This window comes from Ochotona curzoniae, unplaced genomic scaffold (assembly GCF_017591425.1).
Source record: "Ochotona curzoniae isolate NIBS_2020 unplaced genomic scaffold, NIBS_Ocur_1.0 scaffold_4506, whole genome shotgun sequence".
In the NCBI taxonomy this organism is placed as follows: Eukaryota; Metazoa; Chordata; class Mammalia; order Lagomorpha; family Ochotonidae; genus Ochotona; species Ochotona curzoniae.
The window spans coordinates 40,706,380-40,732,837 of record NW_024467119.1 but is presented as its reverse complement, the minus strand read 5'-3'; the positions used below and the strand labels follow the sequence as shown (position 1 = coordinate 40,732,837).

The 26,458-nt window shown below is 39.4% G+C and overlaps 1 protein-coding gene across 3 annotated transcripts in view; it reads right to left on the bottom strand.

Annotated features, from left to right (window-relative positions):
* The window catches only part of NFKB1 (nuclear factor kappa B subunit 1), a 118,361-nt gene that overhangs the window by 21,881 nt on the left and 70,022 nt on the right, over positions 1-26,458 (bottom strand). For all 3 annotated transcript variants that reach the window (XM_040966564.1, XM_040966565.1, XM_040966566.1), the window contains 6 exons: positions 17,584-17,747; positions 16,120-16,278; positions 13,515-13,619; positions 11,150-11,241; positions 9,003-9,141; positions 940-1,083 (listed from right to left, as the gene is read on the bottom strand). In XM_040966564.1, coding sequence (XP_040822498.1) covers positions 940-1,083; positions 9,003-9,141; positions 11,150-11,241; positions 13,515-13,619; positions 16,120-16,278; positions 17,584-17,747 — 803 coding nt within the window. The remainder of the gene's footprint in view (positions 1-939; positions 1,084-9,002; positions 9,142-11,149; positions 11,242-13,514; positions 13,620-16,119; positions 16,279-17,583; positions 17,748-26,458) is intronic.

Sequence of the window (26,458 nt, the reverse complement as noted above, 5' to 3'; positions counted from 1 at the left end):
CAGACTTGCTTACATAGAAGATGTTAAAACAATCTCTTGAGGAGAAACCAAACCAAAGTCAAGAGTAAAACATTCTGACTCCTCAGCAGAAAGAGGCCATCATTGTTCATTCTCAGGCATGCTTGTGGAAGTGTAAACTGGCAAAGTCTCTGGGTAAGCCACAGTCATCAGATGTCTTACTCTCAGTATTTTCAATTCAAAGAATCTCACTTAAAAATAATCTAGAATAATGGAAAAGTGATATGGATTGGGGTTCAGCAGAATATTTTATATAGAAAGTAGGAAATGACATTCTAGCAGCTAATACAATGGTTTGTTAATATGATGAAATATCCTATCATTAAAAATTATGCAGTGTAGCACTTATTCTACCATGAGGAAATGCTTATGCTAACATGTTATATAAAAGCAGCATGCAGGACTCTAGACATATTCATAATACAATAGAAATCAATGTGTTAACATAGAATACACAATTATCACAGCTGTACTTTGAAGCTCATATAAATCTACTATAATGTATGCATGAAAAATTAGAGGTGGTTAACCTTTACATAGTTAGCTTAAAGTGGTCTTTATTTTCAAATTTTGTAATATAAATAATGTGCACTGTAATGTATATATAACGTATCAGTTTTTCAAAGTTCCCAAAGAATACCAAGAGGCCAAAAGGGAACAACAACAACAAAAAGGTGGGGGGGACACATATATCACAATGTTATAGAGAGGTAGTTTTTGGACAAGTGGCTCTGCCTGAGTTTTCCTTGTTACAGGTTTTGGGGTTAGCTATTAATAGAAAAATAGTTACATTTGTTGGGAGATTTCAATGGATATGATGTCTAATATTCCATTACTTCACTGCCATTCAACCAGGAAAAGAAAATTCAACCCTTTTTAATATGAGAAAGTTTTAGAAAGAATGTTTTTCTTTTTTTGTACCTGGGCCTGTGCTGCCAGCACCGCCTCCTCCACCTCCACTCCCAAACATGCCTCCGCCTCCAGTTCCAGCACCACTGCCACCTCCGAAACTGTCTGAAAAATTGGGCATGAGCTTTTGCCGTTTCCTCTGTACTTCCTCTTTATCTGTATTTAAAGGAAGAGAAACCAGAGGAGAAAAGATGACTCGAATCCACCACTAGCCACAGAGAGACTATTGATTCCAAAGGTATTTTTAAACATCATGAAGGGAAACAGAGAGCACTGAGGGAGGAAGGGATGCCAAACTTCAAGAAGCAATGCATTTATTCCAATGGGTACAGAGACCAGAAACTGGCCTCGGGGAGATCACAGAGCAGTGAACACCCACACGCACTCTACAGCAGCTTCCTGGGTCCTCAACACTTAACGTCAGTGAGGTGAGATCTACCATTACAGCGGAGATACTGAATTTAGAAGCTATTAAACATGTTTACTTCCTCATACAAAACAGCTATTACTTATCTTCTACCATTTATTACGCATCTACAATGAGCCACCTGCTGAGGATAAAGAGAAGCATGCCTTAATGCTTTTGTGGTCAAGGATGCTTCAAAGCAATTCAAGTTAGCGAGGGAGAAAGGCCTTTATGGTGGCAGCATCAGAACGCTTTTCACTGATGGTAAAGACCGAGATTCTAGGAGTTCAGGGAAGAACTTCCAGGAGGTTCCTGAAGATTGTTTCCAGAATTAACTTGGGAGGAGAAGGATAAAGAGGATGTCCTGGGAAGGTGATATGAAGGGAACAATGTGATAACATTAAAAAGAACCTGGGGTACTTGTAAAAACAGATTAGTTTGGCTGAAGGGAAGGCTTAGCGTAACAAATTCTTGAGAAACAGGGATGATTGGTCATCCGACTGTGGAGCACCAGGAACATGAACCTAAGGGATTTCACTTACAGGCAGGAGAGCTACTCCAAATCTCTAAGTGAGAGAATGATGTGTAAGGGGTAGTATTTTACATTCACTTGTCATTTGTATATAGAACAGCCTAAAGGATCAGAGAGAGGCCGTGACAATGCAGGCATTTGGTGAGGGAAGGCTGCTCTTTAGTGGCACTGTGAAAACAGGAATAGGGCGCACCCCTTACACACTAGGAAAGAGGGGTACCTGGCTTCTGGTGACTGCTGGGGAAGACTAATGGTCTAAGAACATCTCTGTACTAAAACACAGGGATGCCCTCTGAGACTGTGGACTGCCTGGCCCAGGTGCGATTTCTCTCTCCCCTCACTGACCGTGGGACTGTTCTGTTCCCAGTTGCTCCTCACTATGTGTGCTTTCTCACCAGCCCCAATGGCTCTCTTGGCTTCTGTGGTCTATGACTGTTCTAGTTTCTTCTTTCTGTTTCCCTTTCTTTCTCTTCTTGACTTTCCTTCTGTATTTTGGTTTTCTTCCTTCCTTCTTCTGGGCTAAAGGAAATTTCCTGTTTACGTTTAAAATAATTAATATACTTCTCAATGAGTAGTTCAGCACTTAATGACTGTCCTGTTCCTGATTCTTCAGTGTCAGTTTCTTGTTACTGTTTACGATCAGAAGGTTCTCTGCTTATTTCTAAATCTGTGGTCATGGCAGTCATCCCAGGCCAGGTAGAAGGCTGCTGTTTACTGATTATCTCGTGGTCATCTAACTGCAGTGGGAAGATAAAGCCAAGAAAGTTGGGTGACAGAAAACACTTCAGTGCATATCAGAAAATGGTCCAGAGTCATGAGAAAGAAAAAAAGACCAAGAGAGTGAATTTTGAGAAAAGTGTACAGTTCCTGGAAGGGGGTGACCTTCAGGGGAGAAATTTTAAACATATTCCAATCAGAAATTTTTTTGACAGTTTCATATAATTTCTCTGTTCTACCACAACTCATTAATATCTGCAATCATTACTCATCATAAAAACTGATGATCCCACACAGATTATTAGTTTAATGCAGAAACACAAAGGGAGAAGTAGAAAATTTATTTACCTTCAGAAAGAAATGTTATCTATTTATCTGTTTCTAGCAAAGAGAACAGTTGGTACTTTCTATGTACTCTTTTTGCTTTTGAAAGTAGAGATGCTGTTTATAGTTCACTGTAAAAAAATTGGAATTTTAAGTCTATTTTCAGTGAAGAACCAGTGAAGACTCAGAATTGAATCTGGAGATTTTCACAGAGTTCATTTATCACTGTGGTCTACCTTTGGTGAAGGCTAGTTCTACTTTTACGTAAAAGGAAACTGAAGCTAGCATGATTACTGAGGTCAGGGAGAGTGAAGAGCACCCCCAAGGTCTAGTGGTTGTTACATTAAGCTATCATTCCTTGGGAAACACTACAAAAGAGCCTTGTATGGTAATAATTGATGACGTCAATAAATTATAATTTTTAGATAATAGTTCAATTCACAAATGTAGGTAAGCTTTTACCCTCTGTCATGGTTTCCTTGGCACGGGTCTGACAGTATCTCAGTCTCACTTTTCAGGTTAGAGCTTATCAATAATGCATACTGCACCTCTCCAGACACTACCTTTCATAATGTAAAGGCTATGATTCCTGCCAAATCTTTATCTTTTTAGACTGAAAAATCATTATGGTCTTTCTTTGCATTCATATAGCAATTTGTCAGCAATTTTCTTCCTTTGCCAACCACCCTCCTCTTGATTATTTTTTTTTTAAGATTTTTTTTTTATTGGAAAGGCAGAGTCAATCTGAAGCTAGGAGCCAGAAGTTTTTTACGGGTTTCCCACGTTGGTGCAGGATCCCAAGGCTTTGGTTCATTCTTTACTGCTTTCCCAGGCCACAAGAACAGAGCTAGATGGGAAGTGGAGCAACAGGACACGAACCGGTGCCCATCTGTGATCCTGGTGCATGCAAGGTGAGGACCTTCGCTACAGTGCCAGGCCCATCTTGATTATTGTAATGGTCTCCCATGGAGCCAAACCTCTGCATGAAGTTTCTGTGAGACACAGTGTCAGTGACCATGGTAAAAGCAGAGTTAAGAAATGTATGATTCTACATAATGAAGAGAATTTTTTTTAATAATTTTGTCTAATTTGATAGTACTCAGACTTTCTAAAATTTTAAAATTACATTCATTTATTTTATTTTTTGTGATACAGTTTGTAGGTATAGGGATTGTCCCCTCCCTTCTCATTCTGCCCCTCCCCCAATTTTCTCCTATATTATTACAATAGTATAGTGCTTCAACAACAGTCACAAGTCTAACATTCTGCTATTTAAGTACATCATGGCATTGTAGGTGCTGGCAATGGTAGAAAGTCTATTATCATATTGTCAAGGTATATTAAATAATTTCATTGGGATCCTCCTTTTATTGGGGAGTAGGGATACATAACTCCAGTGAGATTGGTCTGCACTGAGAACTCTAAAAACACCTGGTGGTGTGGAAGTGGGGAAAAAGGTACCCTGCTCCACTGTTGGTGGGAGTGTAGACTAGTACAACCACTAAGCCAGTATGGAGAGTACTAAAGCAACTGAAAATTGATCTGCTGTATGACCCAAATATTCTACTCCTGGAAATACATCTAAAGGAAGTAAAATCTGCAAATGAGAAACTGACCTGCAGCCCTCTATATATAGTAGCACAATCCACAATGGCTAAGACATGGAAGCAATCCAGACGCCCATCAGAAGAGGAATGGATAAAGAAACTGTGGTACATCTACTCCAGTTTCTACTCAGTTATTCAAACAATGAAATTCTATCATTTACAACAAGATGGTCCATGTTGGAGAATATTATGTTCAATGACATAAGCCAGTCCCAAAAGGAAAAATATTTTATGTTCACTCTGTTATAAGGCAACCATCCTGTAAAATACAAGATCAATAGATCTATAGGTAAGCATGCATATACATAGTTATCTAGAGAATCTGTATAATGAAGGCAAGTATACCATGTCATGGAGATACATCACAGTATGCAATTCTGCTTCTGAATAAAATATGGATGCCCAATAGAACTGTCAAATAACTACATGTTGACACTAGAATGCTGGACTTCACACCATTTTCTATACCTACAAGGCCAGGAAACAGTTTAACAGCAGAATGACAAATTTGTGACTATTGCTTAGGGACTAAAGTATTGCTACAATATAGGGGAAAGGAGGGTGTGGGAGGGGTTGTGGGAGTGTCAAAGGGAAAAATCTCTGAACCTAAGGACTGCATCATGAAAAACAAAGAATTTTTTCAAAACAGAAATATCTTCTGTTCTCTCTAAAACAACCTTTATTCAAAATACAAAACAAATAGATATACAGGTAACATGTATATACATATACACTCATAGATGAATGGTACATTGGAGACTAGCACATCAGGAAGCAAAGATATTATTAAGACTTTGCATACAGATGGCAACTTGGCTGCCCAATCTGTAAGTCAATCTATGGACATTACAGGAGTATCCACTACGAGAAACCTGCTGCTCTAGATGTTGAAGACACAGCCATATACCCAAAAAGACCAAATTTGTATCTTAAAGATTTTTCCTACTGGGAGTGGAAGAAAACAACAGATGCATAAATAAACAGATAAGACAAGGTTATACATTGACAAAGGTAAAGAAGAGTATAAAGTTAGTAAGACAGGAAGTGAGTACAGGATTAGAGATCATACAACGTGTGCTCAATGACTTCTGGCAAATGGATACAGAAACTCCCTAGGTTGTACAGTTTGATTTCATTTCCATATACTTTAATGAGATGGCTCACTACCTTCCTGACCAAATGATAATTTCTCCTCAGGCTTATTATCTTGGATTTTAATAATCCAGAAATAGAGATGACAAAAATTTACCCATTAAAACAGCTTTAACAGCATAATGATTTAATCACTATATGTATATGTAAATATACATACACACACATATATATATATATATATATATGCTTTTGTTTCCTTTGGAGCTTAATGGGTGCTATTCTTCCAGATGGTTCTTACACTGTTTGCTCTATACAGTTTTTAAATCAGTGATCACCTGGAAGGTGAGTGCTTGTAGCATAAATTCATGATGTGAAAATCAAGGGATCCCATACCCAAATCCCAGCATCAGACAGCCTCCAGTAGGACAGAGTTCCAATGGAAGCAGGAGTGTGAGCATGCCTCTATTTTATCACACACTCTTGACAGACACCACGAGGAAAGGCAGCCAAGAAACCAAGCCCAGTACTGCTAGTTTCTATGCTCACACACACACACAGGCAGCCCAGATTTTATTTCCTGATTCTATGTGAGCAGAAATTGCTATTTAAAAAAATTATTTTTATTGGATTGGCAAATTTATAGAGAGGAGAGGCAGAGGGAGAGATCTCCCACATGCTGATTCACTTAACAAATGGCCATACTGGCTGAATCAGCCTATCTGAAGTCAGGAGCTTTGGCTGCTTCTTTCGTACCAGTGCAGGGTCCCAAAGCTTTGGGTCATCGTCCACTGCTTTCCTAGCTGTGGCAGAGAGCTGAATGGGAAATCGAGCAGCTGGGACAGGAACTGGTGTCCACATGGAATGCTGGTACCTGTAGGCAGACGATGAGCCAGTAGAGCCATCATGACAGCCACAGAAACTGCCCTTATTTTGAAGATGCATTTCAGAAGGAAGCATCTATTTTCTTTCCTCAGAAAATGCAAAGATTCTTTCCTATTTTCAAAAAAGACTTTTCAACCAAATCCATGATTTTCCAACAGTTTTCAACACAAGATCTGCAGCAGCCCCAGGATGGGGAAGTGAAAAGAGGTAGTAGGAGGGCCTCTGGGAAATTTCAAGTGGGCAGTACTCCTCATCCCCGTTTTAGCCAGCAGCGCCATGGCCTACAGGCTGGGACTCTGCAATAAATGTCACAAGGTTCTTTTGCTGAACATAATTTCAAACCACCAGTAGAGAAAGCACTCCAGATTTGACCCCACAACAGTGCGGCCACAACCTCAGAAAACAAACAAGAACTTGCAGGACCATTCTCTAAGCACCCCACTACCATGTGAATTCCAGGAAAGGAAAGCCCTCTTCAAAGCTTGCCCATCGTGTGCTGTCACAGCATGCAAAGCCTGCACGGCTCATGGCTGCTGCACATTTGTGCGCTGCCAAGACCCGAGTGGCCCGCATCAACTTTTCTTATCTCCCTCTCCAGCCTCCCTTCCCTCGGACCAGGAGGTTTCTAATGTTGTCTGGGCCACATCACTTGTACAGTCTGTCAAAATCTAAGCATCTCCTCTCAATCATGGTTTTCAACACATATCATCATACAAAATGAGATTTCAAAAGAAGCTAAGTATATTAAAAGGCATTCTAGGGGCCAATGGACTCAGGGTAAGAAATACTTTTATGTAACTGCCTACCTTTGGAGATGCTCAATGCTAAATTTTCCACCCTGCCCTTTGCCCGGTGCCAGTATTGCTTTCTGGTTGGCTTACCAGGAATCTGCGAATTCCTTAACAGGAACCTAAGATAAAACATGCTTTTAAGTTGAGTTCTCCCTTTTTCTGACCAAACTTACTTTTGCTCACTTGTTCCTTTCATCCACATTTTCAATGTTCTCATCTGGAAATCCAAGAGCTGTCTAGGATTCCTGAACCTCTCCTGCACCTCCTGCCTCTCCCAGCCTGCAGGTCCCCTGTCCCCATCATTGCACTGTGGAGCCACCTTCTCCTTTCACTCCTGTGCCAACATCTTTATAACTTTTATCATGACTCCATTGGACGCTTGGCTTTACATAGAAAATCAATGTAAAATTCTTCAGCTGTCGCTTGTAGCCCTCCACTACCTGTCCTGACCTTCCTCATTTACCTGAGTCTTCATCAGTCCATCTGACTGCTCATGAGGCTCATGTCTGAACAAACACAAACTGTGTTCACTTCTGTCCCTGAGTGCTGTAAGTATTCCCAGGCTCGGGAACTCTTTCCCTGTTTACTACCCAACTGTTACCATACATCCCACACTTTAAACATCAGAGATTCTTCCTCAAAGAAACTTTCTGGAGGCTTCTTGAAATCAATAATCTCTCCTCAATGTTACTTCAAAAAAAATTCAAACACAATTAAAATTGAAAACATTTATGTATTGTATAGTGCTCTCATCAAGATAAACTTATCTATTTTCTCAAATGCTCATTTCTTAGTGGTGGAAACATTCTAAACCCTTCCTTTCTTTTCTCTGTTTTTTAAGCAAAATATACAGTACATCATTATCTTTTTTTTTGCATTTTAAATTATACTTTTGCATAGATAAGTTGGGTAAAAAAGGCTCAAGGGCGATAGGAAAGTGAGTAAGACTATTATTTCCATATTATTTCCTTCATGTTTAAAGGGGTTATTAAGGGAGAAGGCCCACCCAATTTCCCACCCTCTCCAGGTCCTGGATGTAGGGTGTGCTCCGAGGTTCTTGCTCAAGTGGTTTTGATAGTTCAACAGCTATGAAAGTACATCATTATCTACAGTTACACTACTGTGCAAAAGAATGTTAAAACTTCTTGCTCTCTCTCCTCAACCACCTCATTTGCATTTGTGGATACTTCATAAACACCTGCATACTTATAATTTATATGTATAAACTAATAGCTATAATTTGCATTACAACAATGTCAGGAGGTTTTTATTTTCCTTTCTTGAAGCTTTTGTGATGGAAAGAGTAATGAGTAACATGCTGTCATTTTTATGGTTCTGTACCACAGCCTGGTTTTCTAGTCAGTTCCTAATGGCTGGCTGACCAATGGTTGATTCTTCCAAGCAGGACGCTTTGCTTTCCATCTCAGCTGCCTTAACACTGTATTATCCAATAATCATTAGATTACTAGATTCAAAGACAAAAATTCCCAACAGTTTAAATCTCATATAAGCTTAATGGGAAAAAAATATTATTTTAAATGGCTGGACAGTTCTGTGAACAGGTAACCCCAACATAGTTTATTATCTGTCTTCTAAAAATAAGTACCATGGATCCAGGGACCTGTTATCAGGAAGCTGCTGAGAGGGGGTGACTAAATTATCTTGGTATTCAGTTTGTCCTCTTACCACAACAAACACAGGCATCTACACAACCAAATTACCTTTGATTTCAGGATAGTAGAGAAAAGGTTTTGGTTCACTAGTTTCCAAATCAGATTTCCTCCGAAGTTGGACAAAAACAGAGGCTGGTTTTGTAATGTTGACATCTTTATATTTTGGAGTTTTGAAGACAATGGCAAACTGTAGGATAAACAGATTGAAATGTTGGTATTAGACACTTTTTTTTTTTAATTGCAGCAATGTAATTCATTAAACACATACTATGTACTAAAAGGCACCCAGGGAAAGTTACAAGCTCAGAATTCTACATCCATTCATATTTATTTGATTGTCACTAAGAAACTGAAATACAGCATGATGTCAATAGACTTCAAGTCTCTATTATTTGTTTACTGCTTTTTAAAAAAGATTTATTTTATTTTTATTGGAAAGTCAGATATACAGAGAGGAGAGGGGGGAAGATTTTGTGTCCAATGCTTCACTCCCCAAGTGTCCCCACTTGAGATTCCCTATGCATAGGCAAATATCAACACAGAATTAATTCTTAAATTAATTTTAAATGTATTCATTGGATAGGCAGAGAGATACACTCAGAGACAAAAAGACAAAGAAAGATTCTCCATCTACTGGCTCATTCCGCAAATACACAGAATAAACAGGATTACACAGGTTGATTGGAAGCTAAGGTTTGAATCTGGGTCACCGATATGGGTGACAAGAACCCAACCACTTGAGCCATTGCCTGCTGCCTCCCGTGGTGTGAATTAGCAGAAAGCTGCAATCAGTGGCAGAGGTTGAAGTCAAACCTAGACGCTCAAACATGGGCTTTGGGAACCCCGAGAAGTCACTAACTGTAGGCCAAACCCCCACCCATAGTGTAATTTTTAAATACTGTGCTCTATAGCTATCCTTAAATAAATTTTAATCTTATGGTTTTGAAATTTTTATGTATTGGTTCACAGAGCACTCATTCTTTTTAATAAGGGCATGGTTATACACCACACAGAAACACCATTATTTATTTAAGTGGTTAATATCTGATGAGCAACTGGACAGTTTCCAACTTTTTGTGAAACAGTATTTATCCATCATTCATAAAAAGAAGAGTAATTATTAAAGTGTGGTTGTCAGTGGGAAATCTTGTTTTACCAAGATGATGGCAACTGAATTGCAAGATTCCTCCTTTTTTTTTTTAAAGTCTCACAACATGAAATACTTTATTCCAGGAAAAAGATGTAAGTAGTGTATTACTCATATTCTTAATACCGTTATTTGAATTTAGATAAATTTCCAAGTGAAGCCACCTTTTTAAATTTCCTTTTTTACAAGGAATTTGATTTGCCACACAGAATGTAAGAGGTGGGGAACATTTCAGTGTTATTTGTTGATACAACTGTAATTTTAGAATTACAATTTGAATTTAAGACTTGAGGTAACTTGCTCATAGAGGCCAATTCTGTCTCAGTGCATTCCTCCAGCCCTAACTAGGGGGAAGAGAGCAATGATGACGTGTAAGAACTGTGTCATACACAAATAAACTATGACAATATATATTATTCAATTGGAAGTGGAAAGACCATCACAGAGATCCGTCTGTCATTTCAGTGTCTATAATGAAAATGGTTATGTATGTGTGCAGCCATGTCATGTCATGTTTTTCAAAGGGAATACAGCTCCTGATTACTTTGAACAGCTTACAAATTTTATACTTTGGCTCAATGTATAATCTACTTATCAATAAAGTGATTTTTAACTAGTTGAATTAGGAATTTTTGTTCTAGCACCAAATCTTACAATGTACTGATAATAGTCCAGTAGTCAAAAAGATGCCTCCTTTTATACTCACCATCAGAATATACTACAACAGGCCCTCCTATAATTACCTTACAGAGATTTAAAACACTTTCAGTAATCAAAGGCTTAAGTGTCCCTGCTCTACGGGTTGGGATGTCAGACACCAGATGAAATATTTTGTCAGTGTTTCAGAGCCCAGGAACTGGTAGAACCTTCCAGTTCTGAGGTAGACAGGGCTTTTGGATTGTTAGCAAGCATCTCAAAAAACAGCACTGTTTTATGAAAGTTTAAATATATATTAATATTTTTACCTTGCCACATATGGATACTTAGGTACCAAAGTTTAACAATGCAGAAAATACGACATGACTAATATTAATACTCATCCACTGACCTGTCTATGAACATCCGTGGGGGAAAAGTCTCCAAATCCTTCCCAGATGCCTCCATTTTCCTCCTCTTCATAAAACCGAATCTGGATGTCATCTGCAAATAGTCACATTCAGGTACGTCGTTTCACACCGTGGAATAACATTTAAGATGGAAAAATCAATGTGGTTCAAGATTTCACTTAGGACATACTTAAACCATGTTGAAAAGAATTAACACTGCATACTCTTCAATAACTTAATATTTTCAGAAATCTTTCTTTTTAAATCAGCACAGGAATGGGTTCAAAGTTTCCTTTATAACAGAAGAATATCAAATTGATGTCATCAAGCTGAGTGTTGCCTTAATCTTTGACCTTCCCACTTCTCCATCCTTAAACAAACTGACTTGAGAAGCATGAAGGAAGATGGAGGAACTATTAAGAGTCCCAAAGTAGTTTCCCTCAATATATTGAAGTACATAATGAAAATTAATTCATGTAAGCTTGATGTCATAATTGATCATGGATTTAACTCTCACAGCAATGTTGTGATCTGAGTATACTATCATGCTCTTTTTGCAAGAGAAACTGGAACCCATAGAGACTTAGAACCTTACCCAGGGTGGAGCAATAAATGCAGTAATTAGGATTTAAATATAGACACTATAGTTTAATAGAGTTTAGATTGTTGAACCTGCTACTTTGTGGCCTGCCTAGAACACTTTACTAGGGACAATAAAGAATAATTAAGAGATTGATCAAATTATTACAATGGTTGGATCTCTTTTGATTAAGTAAGAATGTTTAAATTTCACACTCGGGTTATGGCTTTTAAAAGGAGGCTTCAAAAAGTGAATGGAACAATGCATATTACCATTTATTTTCATTTTCCCATTGACCTTGTGATACTCCTTTATACTTTTGCAGGCTTACTTATTCAGTTCTACTTATTCAGCTGAGAGTGGCATCTCACTGGCTTGGGTTCCAACTTCACAGGAAGGACCAGGGTACTAATTTATGAAACTGTTTATACATCTAATTTAATACATTTATATAAATATTAAGGTTGGATTAAACATCTAGTTATCTCCTGGTCCATTCTTTTGTCTTCAGGTAGAACATGACCTTCAAATCATGTTCAAAAGTCTTCTTTTATCAAGCTGTTCCAATGTAACGGCAATGATTAAGAGCTGTACTTACAAACAAGGGTATTCAGGTCGTGTTTACTCATAGCATGCATCCCCAGAAATCTGGAAATGAGTATTACTTGGGTAGATTGGGCTGGACGAAGGCCAATACCAGTGCAAACAGAGAAAGTGTAAACTCTTTTTGCACAAAGAATAGTCTACCGAGAAGTAAAGATACGTTGCACTTTGCATCTCTACTGAAGAAAGAAAAGAAGGGACCTTGTGAAACTACTAAATACCTCCTGACAATAGGATGCTGGACTTTCTAACACTGTCTATACCTACAATGTCATGACACACTTAAAAATAGCAGAATGATGTACTAGTGACTGTTGCTGAAGATCAATCTTATTGTGATAATACAGGGGAAAACAGTAGTGGGGAGAAGGTATGGGGAGGGTGGAAATCCTGGAGCATACAGAACTTTATTATGAAAAGAGAAATAAAATAAAATAGGTATCTTTAAAATCCGGTTCTATTTTTCCTGACTGTGTAGCACATACAATTAAACTTCAAATGAGATGTTTTTAGGAAGTCCTAATTATTTTATGCAGACCCTATGCTTTCTTCTTCATATGGGCTTGCTTTCAAAATAGTCACTTTGCAGAAAACGGATCTTTATTATGATGTACTTCTATCATTTTATTTATACTATTAACAGATCATCTTTTTTAGCTTTTACACATTTATCAATCTTACATCTAATGAGGGGGGAAATGCCAAACTTTTTCTCAAAGTGTACACTGAGGCAAAATAAGCTCTGAGTTTTCCCTTGCACTCATACCACCACAGTGTTTGAAGATGCTCCCGCCATGTCCAGGGAAGTGTTTGAAGATGCTCCCGCCATGTTACGACAAAGCAGCCCAAAATGAATGGAATCAATCTTGTTATGTGACATAAAACTTACTTAGTATGTGTGTGTTTGTACCTGTTACAGGTGTGGGATACTACACATTTCCTTTACTTTGAGTGCAGATACCAAAGCCTAAAATATAAAAACACTTAAAGTCACTATTACCACTATTTTCTTATTTTTCTTGATTTCTGTGGGAAATTCCAACTTAGAACAAATACAGACAACTTCTATTTGGACATTTGAGAGAAGTACAACATGAGGGTGTTTTCAGGGGTTCTCCTGTTGAAAAGTGACTGAGCCACACTGCGAATCGTCCTCTCAATGTGAGGCCAGAGCATTCACTTACCTTTCTGAACCTTGTCACACAGAAGATAAATTTCCTCCCCTCCGGTTACACACCCAGCTGTCCTGTCCATCCTCACGATTTTCAAGTTAGATGCATTGGGGGCTTCTGTCCACAGGAAAAAAAAACAAAAAACCAAGAAAATCTGTCTTATCCCCATGCTCCTAAGAGGGATCTTGCTTCTTAACATATTACCAAAACTAAATCTGAACAGATGATTTTACTCAGGTTGTTATGCGAAAGACACCAATGAAGCAAAAATGGCCTCTGAAGAGCCTTTCCTGATCACGGGTCATTCATGGCAACAGATGGAACAGGTATTATTTCTCTTGTAACGCAGCTAGAGAAGGAACTTTTTTGATATTTTAGAAAGTAAATAATGGATTTCTGGAATTTGAGACAGGTCAAGAGTTTAATTCCAGTCTTGTTTCCATGATACTGCTAAACCAAAAATTAGGAAAAGTTGGGAATAGCACCATTTTACAGTAGGCTAAGCTTCTGTTTGAGATGTTGGCATCCCGTATAGGCACTGGCTTGTGTCCTGGCTGCTCTATTTCTAATCAAGCTCCTGCTTATGGTTTGGAAATCAAAAGAGGATGGTTCAAGGCTTTGGGCCCTTGTACCTTGGTAGGAAACCTAGAACAAGCTCCAGGTTCCTGGCTTCCAACTGGCCCAGCTCTGGCTGTTGCAGCCATGTGGGGAGTGAGCCACAGGATCAGTCTTTTTTTCTCTCCGTAATACTGCCTTTCAAATGAAGAGAAATTTTTACTTCCAAAATTAGAATAAACCACAACTTTCTTCAGTTACATATCAATCTTTATTTTAGAGAGAAGAAAGATGGAGATGTTCTATTTCTTCCCCTCAAACTAAATTAGAATTCTATGTGGTTGAGAAAGAGGAGACAAAGTTTCAGGTGGCAAAAGTACAAAGCTTCCTTTTTTTTCCCTAACAGCTGCATTTTAGGCTGATCTGTGGTATATTAGTTTATATTATTTTATAACCCTTTTGCCACAGGCAGTTTGCAAAAAAAAAAAATAACAATAACAGAGTGAAGAGCAGGACACTGTCTGAAATCTTAACAGACTGCTGGTGTCAGAGTCCAAGGTCAAACTCTGAGGGCAATGGTCTACGAGTGGGCAAAAGTCCAAGACCAAGGTCAAGGGTCTGCAGTTGGGCAACGTTCCAAGGCCACAGAGCAGAGAGCTTTAAGAATGCCCATGAGACAGGAACTCTGACTTCTGTATGGGTCACACTGCTGCTTCCTGATCAAGCACTGGCTGGTTAACACCAGTTTGGGAATGTGGTTCTCAATGTCTGTGTAACATCAGCTCCTGTGATTTGATTTCCCAAAATGTTTAATGAAAGATTGAGGCAGCGAGCCTTTCAGGCCAGACTCCTGAATCAAAGGGGGTTTCCCTCTAGCTGTCCACTTCTGTAGTTTTTCTTGTATCTGTCTCATTTCTTATTTTCTTAGTTGCACATCAGCTCCTCTCCAACCCTGGTCATGCTGTTGCTGGCAGCGGGTACCTTTTATTTTCCTTCCGACTTGATTCATCAGTTAGTTGTGCTTGGATCATGAAGGGTTTCTTTTTTTTTTCCCTCTTATACCAGTATCTATTAAATTATGTTATTTGAAAACAAAACTTCTCATAAAAAAAAGTTAACATTTTTAAAACACATATTTTTAAAAATTTAAAACAGATAGGGAGGAGGGCAGATAAGCCTCAAAGACAGAGAGAGAGAGAGACAAAGAGGGAGAGAGAAAAAAGAGGGACAGTGAGAGACACACTGAGAGAAAACAGAGCTATTCCATTGGTTGGGTCATTCCTTAAATTCCTGCAACAAATACAGTTGGTCTAGGCTGAGTCTAGGAGCTTACACCGAATCAAGGTTTCCGGTGCAGGAGGTAAGGACACGAGTGCTCAGGCCACCACCTGTTGCTTCATTGTATGTGCATTAGCAGGAAGCTGGATTGGAAACAGCATAGCTGGGACTTGAACTAGGAACCTGATATTGGTTGCAGGCCATTCACTGACTTAATTGCTGGACCAAATGCCCATCCTGTTCCTTTGAAGGATTTCTGGAGATGTGCTTCACTACGTTCCATAAATACCAAACAAGAAGGCTATGAGCTAAATGTTGGAGTCCACTCGAAAACTCTTTAAAAATTTCTTTGAATAAAGACTAAAATGGAATTTTCATGTCATATTTATCTATGCTACTTGTTAACTTCAGTAATAGCTGAGAATGAACAGTTTGTCTTTTATCAACTTCTCTTTTGGGTGACAAAAACATTGAGAGGATTTTCTAAGAGCACTACCAATATATGCTTAAAGTAATAAATACATAACTAAGAGGTTGCTCCTGCATATAAAATTCACAACTAAAGAAAGAAAAATGGCACTTGCTGAGCATGTCTTACAATCTCTCACTGAATGCCTTTTAGGGTGGATTTTGGTGCTCACATTTGGTAGTGAAAAGCCTGAAGCTCAGAGTGGTGACATTATTTTCCACTGGACTCAAAGCTTGTAAGTAAACAGCAGGACAGGGCTGGCAGTCTGGTCTTGATTTTATAGCAAATTGCCTCTATGAGGAGCCGGGTACTCACTGCTGTCGTAGATGGCATCTGACACCACAGGTTCCAGGCGCCTTGTGAAGCTGCCAGTGCTGTCTGGAAGAAAGGCCGTGAACATGAGCCGTACCACGCTCAGGTCCATCTCCTTTGTCTGCTGCAGTGCTGCCTGGCGGATGAGCTCCTTTTCCCGATCTAGAACCACACAGCACAGACTATTCATGGTCAAGGAAAGCAGAATGTGTGAACAATGAAAACAGCATGGTTTCATAAAGCCCAAAGGAAAGCATGTGCACTTTCTATTTTTTTCTTTTTTGAAATTCTTACAAACTATGAAAAGTCTAGTTTTCATCACTCAAAATCAAGGCATTAAAAGACTTGCATTTTCTGTGAAACATGCTGTCAGCTGCCTCTCCCCTCTCCCATCTTCCTCTATGTCTCCCTTTTGCTCCCTACAATAAGAACTTCAGGCTCGATGAAGTGATGCAATGAACTCTAATTAGCCTACTATGCACCAGCTGTATTGAGAAATATGAAAGTTAATTGCCCACAAGCTCTTTGAGCATAAGAACTACATTCCTCCCTTAAGTTTCCAGGACAAGGACTGGCTTGTGGTTAAGTACTCAAAAATGAGTTTTAAAAGAGTCAAATGACTCAATTATAACTGGTTCCTTTCCTTCTGTTACAATTTTTACGCTAGTGAATATAGTCATACTTAATGTATAATATCAAAAATCCAAGTGAAGTACTACAAAAAAGCTACAGCCCGCTTCTCATTCTGCTCCCTGCTTGAGGCCTGGCTGGCCCAAAGCTTTGGGACCCTGCACCCACCATAGGAGACCTGGAAGAAGCTCCTGGATCCTGGCTTTGGTTTGGTGCAGCTACAACCACTGTGACTACTTGGAGAGTGAATCAACAGATGGGATATTTTCCTCTCTGTCTCTCCTCCTCTCTTTATATCTGACTTTACAATAAAAAACAAATCTTTAAAAAAACTCACTAAGAATAAAACAGGCAAATAGAAAGTCAAAGCATATATATGATTCAGGCAACAGCTAACTAAAGTGCTGAAGGAAAGAAGGGCATTTTGTAGTGAGGCGAGCTGGGTGGGATGCCACAGAATTGCCCTTGGAAGTAGATCCTGCATTGCGCATTTACACTGACAGGCTGAAGAGGGAAAGCAGGGATGCTTCTGGCAGAGGAAGACACGTAGAGAGCCATGGGTATGCATCAGCGTTTTGAGAGCAGAGAGAGGACAGTACAGGATGGGGCTGGAGCTGAGGCTCAGCCCGCCCGGGAGGACTCTGCACCCGCAGGCTATGTGGGCAATGGAGTTGATTCTGGAGATGGCAGACTGTCATTAAAGCTCTCTGAGCAGGATGAGGGGACGGTGAGGCACAGGCCACAGGAGGAGGAATCAGAGGCACGTGGATGCACCCACGGGCCACAGCAGCACAGAAGCTGCTCTCAGAGGAGCAAGGCTGGGCAAACGAGGCTCACCCGTGAGCTGCCGGTCTCCTCCACCTTCAGTCTGCAAGTAAGCCAGATCAGGATGCACCAGAAGTCCAGGATTGTAGCCCCTGATACACGCCTCTGTCATTCTTGCTTCCAGTGTCTCAAAAACCTTCTTCTTTGTCACATGAAGTATACCTAGGTTTGAAAAGCTGGAGGCAAAAAAAAAAAAAAACCCAGTAAGCAGGAACAGCAACAACACTAAGTTAGACATACATGACTACAGAGGAGGGCTTTACTAAAGTGCATTTTAAAAATGCACAGTCCATAGTCTTATCCAAATACCTGGCAACTAGATGGATTACAGTTTAGGTCTTTCTGACATTGGAAAGCTAATGTACACTTAAACTGAATATTGCATTATATTTTCAACATGTTTTCAGAGTACAATGCAATCAAATACACTAATATTATATAGCTATAAATACAAATATTACATAACTATACTCAGCAAATGAAAAACAAACACCTGGTTGACAGGTCTCATAGAATTTTGCTGATAAGCAATTCTGTGGTGTATTTGGAATGTATCTTTTGTTTTCAGAAGTTACTGTACTTCCAACTTGTCAAAAGGAGTGGGATACATATTCCTCAAAGGAGAAAGTCTTAGCTGAGCTCATGTGAAAGAATTTTCTATAGGAATCTCACAAAAAGAAACACTAGATTCCAAATATACACTAACATGTTTTCTTTTTAACAAAAGAGGAATGCTACAGATGAAAGGGTTTATTTTCTTCAGGTCATGCTTTGGTTTCTGAAAGATTTAAAGTCTTTCTGGAGTCTCATTTACTCCTGGGCTGTCTTTAAGGTGGGAATTGATTATTGCCACTAGAACTGTCCTTAATTCCACATGTACGCAGGGCTGAGGGTATATGCACTCATAATGGAGAATCTTTTACTTTGTTTTCAAGTTTTTTCAATTTTTGTTTCAGAATAGCTTAAAATTTACAAAACATTTTGTAGTTATACAAAATTTTCAGCTATCTATTCCCAGCTCCCATTATTAATGCCTTTATTAGTACTTTTTTTGGTCACAATTCCTAAGCTAACCAAAATTTCCATATGTATTTTTTTACATCCAAACTCTATCTCACCCCCTCAGCCTTCAATAATAGGCAACATTCTGGCTTCATGCTGAGGCTTTTTAAAATTCGCTCCCAAATATGCAAGAGAAAACGAGAGCATGTGATATCATTCTGTGTCTGACTTCTTTCCTATAATGTCCTTTAGTTCAATCCAGACCAGCACAGAGTGAATGAAGAAAATATGAGACATTTACACAAAGCAATACTATTCACTCTTAGGATGAATGAAATCCTGTCACTTGCAGCAAGGTGGAGGATATTTTATCTCTTGAAGGTTACTTGTACAGAAAATACATTAATAAATGGACATATGGCAATTGAGGTGAAAAATACATAAAATTCTCCAGTCATGCACACAAAGATACAAGAAACAAAGAAGTCTGTTGAGCAGCAGTAATAAAACACACAGACACAAAACACTTTGCCAAGGAGACTTGTTCATCCAACAAATGTTTATTTAATGCCAGACAATATACTAGGTGCTTCTGTTATATGATAACATGAAAAACAGAAGAAACTAAAAATTACACAATATAATTTAGAAGATAAGTGTTATTAAGAAAAATAAGGTAGGAATAAGGAATAACAGAATTAACAGAAAAAGGCCCAACACTTTAAAACAGGGACAGGTCCTGAAGGACCTCAGTGGAAAGATGACAAGCAAGCAGCAATGTGAAAGATGTGAAGAGGAAGCCATGGATGTGTAAGTGAAGAGCATTCACGGCAGAAAGACGTGCAGGTGGGAAATCCCGAGTAGGACCAGGTGAGTGATTTCCTTTCCATTTTAAAAATAGCATTAAATAGAAGCATTGCCTGTTATGTGCTCCATGCTGTTTCAGGTACACAGGTCACATCGCAGAACAAAACAGAGCCCTATCTTTGTGTAGCTTATAGGCTCATATTTATTACCACAGCACCTGCACACTGTCAGTGACCTTGGGCAAGTCACCAGACCTCTGGGCTCCACTGTTCAGCTGCTAGTGGGAGAATAAGAGTCTAGCTCAGATGAGGATTTTGTGCATGATGTGGACAATGCACTGCTAGATGCCATCATGGGATACCCACCCACAACCTACCACCCAGAGAGGAGAGTTGGCTTTGATAATGAAGTACAACGAGGGCAGACTGAGCTGAACAGGTTGCATGGTGTGAAGTGGTGGTGGGGAAGGTCTAGGTCACAGGCTAGGTACCAGGCAAGACATATTCTAAACTCTTCACAGTGGCTGATGTTATATCTAGGAGGTTAAGCTGCTGCTGCTACTGCTTGCAAAGTTGCCCTCCTATATGGGACAGCAGGTGCAAGTCCTGGCCACTCTGCTTCCATTCCAGCTCCCCATTAAAGTGCCCCAGAAAGCAACAGAGGATGAGCCAAGTATTTGGGCCTCTGTCACTCATATTGGAAATATGGAGAGAGTATCTGGCTCCTAGCTTCCACTGACACAGCACTGCATTTGATGAAGCACACACTGACACACCCGCACACACACAGATACACGCCCGTATGTGTGTGCACCACACACACACACCCACACACCTTTTTTCAGCTATACAAGTAGACCTTCATAATTTTGGTCCTTTGCTTTAGAATCTGTCAGACTAAATTCCTAGACAGCTCTGGGATTCTAAATAAGCTAGAGACTACTCAGGCTTTGCAGCCAACTTCCTTCAGCTGCTGTTTTACACAGTAAATGCTTTTCTCCTTCCCCACCAGTTGGATGGTCTAGATGAAGGTGGTCATGTTCTGATTCTTCGAATCCAAAATAACTCCTCTGGGACATCTAATGAGCAAATGAGCAGTGAACAGTCACTCTGCCATTGGATTATCATGTTGGTTTTGGTCAGGAGCCACAGGACAGGAACTTCCAGCTGGGAGGCATCTTCTGGTACAGCACATCTTCCATCAAGCCATGTTAGCTGTAGGGATTTGGGTCCCAGGTTCTTCAAAGCATGCTCTGGTTCAGGAACCACTTCACTATCACCCTGAGTACAGTTCGGCATGTGGAATCCCAGGGCAGGGGGAGCAGCAGAGAGAGGCCACATGAGGGTTCTCCAGTGCACGTCTCAGGCCAGGCAGCTCCTGGATGGACCCTACTCAGCACCATTAGCTGCCTGTAGGCCACCTACCACTACTGATTGGCTGCACAATATCTACCACTTATAGTGTCCCTTGCTGTTGTTTCCAAAAGATAACAGCCTGAAGCCCAAGGTACTTTGCGAGAACTAAGCAAGAAATCAGTAAGTGAGGCATTCAAAGAATAAGCTGGAGGCACATCTGTTAAAGCAAGCTCCTGTAGGAACTTTCATTCTTACTTTTACTCATAAAGAAAGAAAATATATGGTTAGTAACAGAGATGTTAGGACAACTAGACTTAATGAAACAAGATAATCTGAGAAAGTAAGCTAAACTAGGTAAAGAAAATTGAGGCTGTGATGGTACAATGAAATGTGTGCTCTCCCAGAAGCCTGAAGACACAATGAGTCATGGGTCCAGATAAATGAGCAGCTGAGACATTCACGAAGAGCAAAATACACCACTTCAATTTCTTCGAAGGCAGAGATCGCCACTGCCTAAGGCAGCTCCTGAAGTCTGAGCGTGTCACAAACGTCTGCGGACTAAACGAACACATGAACATGACACAGCAACTATGCGATATGATATCCTGATGCGCCTGCAGGCATAGGTAGTTTTTCAGAAACAATACTTGCAGCTTTTGGCCTTTTATGTATTACTACTATATAGGATATCCACAGGTAAAGGAAAACATGGTAATCTCCCAGATAATAAAAATGACAAATATTTGGGTTGCAGTCTATACTTTATCACTTATAAAATGCTCTTCATGAAGATGACCTACTTTGATGCCTGTGAGAAAGGCATTATTCTTATTGATCACTATGTGAATAAAAGCTGTACTGTGTCAACAAATGAAGCTACGAAAGTCAATCTTCTGCCTTTAGGTAATGATGGCGCTACAGTGATGGGATGGAACCTCCTCTTAAAAAACTAAAACAACATTAAAAAGTGGCTTTCTAATTAAGCATCTGGGTCCATGGGGAATTGGAGTAGCTTCGGAGGCCAAGAACTCCTGCTTGGATCTACCACATGGGATGGAAGAAGTCCAAATCCTGCCTTGCAGGATCCAAGGTCATCGGAATGACAACCAGGAGCCCTGAGCGGTCCACAGAAACAGAAGAACAGTAAACTTCCTTCGGGACTAGGGAGGGGAGTTTTCTCTGGTCCTTGCCTGGTTCCAACTTTGGGTCCCCACCCTCTCTCGCAATGACCATCAGGATCGCTCCAGAAACCCCTCAAAACAAACAAACAAAAAAATCTAGAATCGATAGACAGAGAAAAACAAAGAAAGCTTAGAATCAGACAGGAAATGGTCAGTGGGGTTGCATTTATACCTCACTAGGTCGGACACAAAGATTAGTTACTCCTCACTGGGGTATTGAAGATTTCTCTAGACACCTCCCCTAAAACTGTTCACCTAAACTGTTGACACATGTCTTGTTTGAGTTATAGAGTTAGACTACCCAAAAAACAGCCAGGTTTAGCAAAATCATGCTTCAGCGCTACAGACTGCTAAATACTAAAATTAAAATAGACATGAGAGAGCTGAATAGTAACCTATAGGCATTTTAAGGTGTACAGAACCCGGTTGTACATAAACTAACAATTGAAATGTCAATGAAGAAGTCACAGGATGTGGTTCAGAATTGCATTCTTTTTTCTCTTTTTTTTTTCTTTTAACATATTGGTTACTCAATACCATGTCAATTAATTCCATAACATTGTAAATTGTTACTGATGTTAGGTTGGGGCTTTTAATTGATCAGGATGATATTCTGCTGGCTCTACCTTCAGACCAGAGATGGTCTCCCCAAAAAACCGTTGAACTTATCTGGACAATAAGATGCTGGACTTTATGCTTGGTAGATGCTTGTAATAAAAGAATCTCAACTGAATCTGAACTGTGGTAATGCAACAAGGTGGAGGAATCCACCATGGGGAGGGTTTGGGGAGGGGGGAGGGAAATCCCAGTGCCTATAAAACTGTGTCCCATAATGCAATATAATTAAAAAAAAGATCATTGGGAAAAAAAATAAAAAAAGACCAAATTAAGTATCTGGAAACCTGCTCCAGTTTTCTACAAAACAATTATCTGTTATATGAAAATATATATATGAAAATATGTTGGCAGGGGAAAAAATTTCCTATGAAACAGTCAACCTGCTCATTCCTTCCAGAACTTTCCTGGAACCCCTGTGAAACAATGAAGAGTCTCGTGTGTGTGTGTGTGTGTGTGTGTGGTGGGGATGGTGGAGAGGGAAGAGGACTCTTGGACAAAGCTCATAGTGAGCTAGGAGATGGCCAAGAAGCAGAGAACTAGCCTGATACTGAACAACAGGCAGTACAGAATAGCCGTTCTTCAGAGAAATTCAAAAGTAAATTCAGTAATTATTCTAACTAATGTCTGGGAAGAGGCTACCTGGAAAAAACTATAATCCCAGCAAACATGTAGAGTTGGACAGTCACACATCTCCACAGGCGGAGCACCAGAGAAGAACTACAGAGACACTCAGAGATCTATTCAAATCTTTAAAAGCTGAGTACTGTTCTGAGTATGTGTGTGAGGAAACCCCCAACACTGGAAAAAGAATCACCATACAGAAGCAGTCAGAACAATTCTGCTACTACAACCTCAAGATACATCAGGCTGAAAATACTATTCTGAAGATCCTGCCTTAATAATGGTGTCGGATTGACCCTGGATGAATGTCCTCTTGTCTTCCTAATCAATCCCAAAAGAGAAATCTAAAAAGGACCGGTCTGTTGCCAAATTTAAATTCAATACAACTCTCAAAAAAGAAATAAAGGTATACAAAAATAAATCAAGTAACTAACAATCCAAAATTAAAAATGACTGTCATCCCTCTCCCACCACACACACATACACACACACACAAATTCATAGTGAGGATAAAACTCAATCTCCAGAAACAGATTCAGAAATTATACCAAAAATGTAATTTTTAGGAAAGTATATAGGAAGTTATAAGCATGTTCCATATCATCAAAAGACACAAAAAGTACTTGTGTTAAAGAGAAGCATGAAAGACACCAAGAAACAATCCAAATAAGCCTACAGACATGACTACAATTCCTGACAACAATTAGATGGGATTAAGAATACATTAGACACATGAAGAAAAAAAATCAGCTAACTTGAAGATTAGGCAATGAAACTATCTAAAATGAAATACAAAGAAAAGATGAGGGGAGAAAAGACTATCAGTGAGCTGTGAGAAAATTTCAAATGGCCAAATATGTTTAATTGGAATTACTGAAGAAAAGGAAAAGAGGAATATATAGGAAAAATGTTTGAAAACATTTGCTTGAAAACATAAACTCAGAGATCCAAGATAGAACAACAGGAGACTTCCTACCGGGAAAAGGAAAGCCAGCAGACAGACACACATCTTAAGGGTGTGAAAGAAAACACTATCAATCTAAAATCCTACCCGTCTCATAAGTGCATCTAAGAAACAGCTGAAATACATAGTCATAAGGTATACCACGACTATAAGCATGTCAGTGTTAGATCAACAATACAAGAAGAGTCAGAGGAAATACTCTAGACAGAAGTTGATACCAGACAGAAAGACTGACCTCTGAAACAGAATAAAGAGCACTGTAAATAGTGAACATGTGGGAAAACCTAAAACAAATTTTCTTCAGGCTTTAAAAGATTACATTAAAAGATAATTGAATATTTGGCCCCAGAGTGGTGGCCTAGCAGCTAAAGTCCTCACCTTGAATGTGCCAGAATTCCATATGGGCGCCAGTTCTAATCCCAGCAGCTCCACTTCCCATCCTGCTCCCTGCTTGTGGCCTGGGAAAGCAGGTGAGGACGGTCCAAAGCTTTGGGACCCTGCACCCGTGTGGGAGAGCTGGAACAAGCTTCTGGTTTCTGGCTTTGGATCGGTCAGCTCTGGTTGTTGTGGCCACTTGGGGAGTGAACCATCGGATGGAAGATCTTCCTCTCTGTACATGTAACTTTCCAATAAAAATAAATCTTTAAAAAAAAGCATGCCCCTCACTAAGGCATATTTAAAAAAAGGTAATTGAATATTTAAAGCAAAAACAAAATGCATTGTGGGATTTAAAGCAGATGTACTGTAAATATATGACACAACATCAGAAAGGCTTGGAGGAGATGACTGGGCAGCAGTGCACAGTATATATATTATACATGAAAAGGAACATTATTCAAAGGCAGACTTTATGCTAAATTAAATATGGGTAGTATAAACCCCAAAGTAACTACAGAATATACAAAAAAGTAAAATCAAATAGGTAAGATGAGATCATTACAAATAATGCAAAAGAAGGAAGAAAAAGAGGTGGGAGAACAGATGTGACAAGCAGTGAAAAAAATGGCAAGACTGGTAGACTTGAACATCATGCTATATATGAATATACAACCACACTAAATATATGTGGTTTAAACACCTCAATTAAAAGAGGGTCACACTGAACATAAAAAGTTCCAATCATATGCAGTGTGTATTTGAATGTTCTAAGCTACCATTAATGAAAGAAAGTAAATCAGCTATATTAGTTTCACTTAAGAAGGATGTTGCATCAAACAGTATTGCCAAGGATAAAAGATCATTTTCTAGTGATAAAGGACTCAATTAATCAAGAACATTTAAGAATCCTAAACACTCATGCACCTAAATAAAAAAAAAGCTTCATAATGTAACATCATAAAGAAACTGCAATGAGAAACAAGCATATCTATAAATATTACTGGAGATTTCAACATCCCTCTATCCATAATTTATAGAGCCAGTAGACAGAAAATCAGTAAGAAAATGTAAAGTTTGAACAAGTTGATTTAACTGGCATTTTTAGAACATATACTTGGAACCAGCCTTGTGGCACTGTAAGTAAAGCCACTGCCTGTGATGCTGGTACTCCATGTGCGCAATGGTTTAAGAACTGACTGCTCCATTTCTGATCTAACTTCCTGCAATTGTGCTTGGTGAAGCAGGGCAAGATGACCTAATTGCTTGGGCCCCTGTACCCACATGGGAGATCTGGAAGAAGCTCCAGGATCCTGGCTTCAGATTAGATTTGCTTTGGCTGTTGTGCCATTTGGGGAGTAAATCAGCAGACAGAACACCTCTCCTCTCTTTCATCCTGTTGTAAAATCTGCCTTTTAAATAAAAATAATGAAATCGTCAAAAACTTAAAGCAAAGTTAGAGGGAGAAATACTCCATACTAAAACAAGCACAGCTATCATGAAGACTCAGCTATCAAGGCCGGAGCTGTGGCACAGAGGGCTAAGCCACTGCCTGTGATGCCAGCATTCCATCTGAGTGCCAATTTGAGTCCTGGCTGTTCCATTTCCCATCCTGACCTCTATTAATGTGCCCAGGAAAGCAATGTAACACAGCCCAAGTATGTGGACCTCTGACACACACATGGGAAATCCACATGGAGTTGCAGGTCCTGGTTTTACCCTGTCTTAGTCCTGGCTGTGGTAGCCATTTGGGGGAACAAAACAGTGAATGGAAGATCCATCTTTCTCTCTCTCTGTAACTTTGCCTTTAAAATAACTAACTTTAAAGAAAACTTAGTTATCTGAGGCACAATTATCTTAGTACAGATAAAATAGTTCTGAAAACAGAAACTAAGTATAATGAGAATTCATGCAGAGAGAAGAGTGAAGAGAAATACTGAAAGAAAGGTAATTCTTTTGGTCTT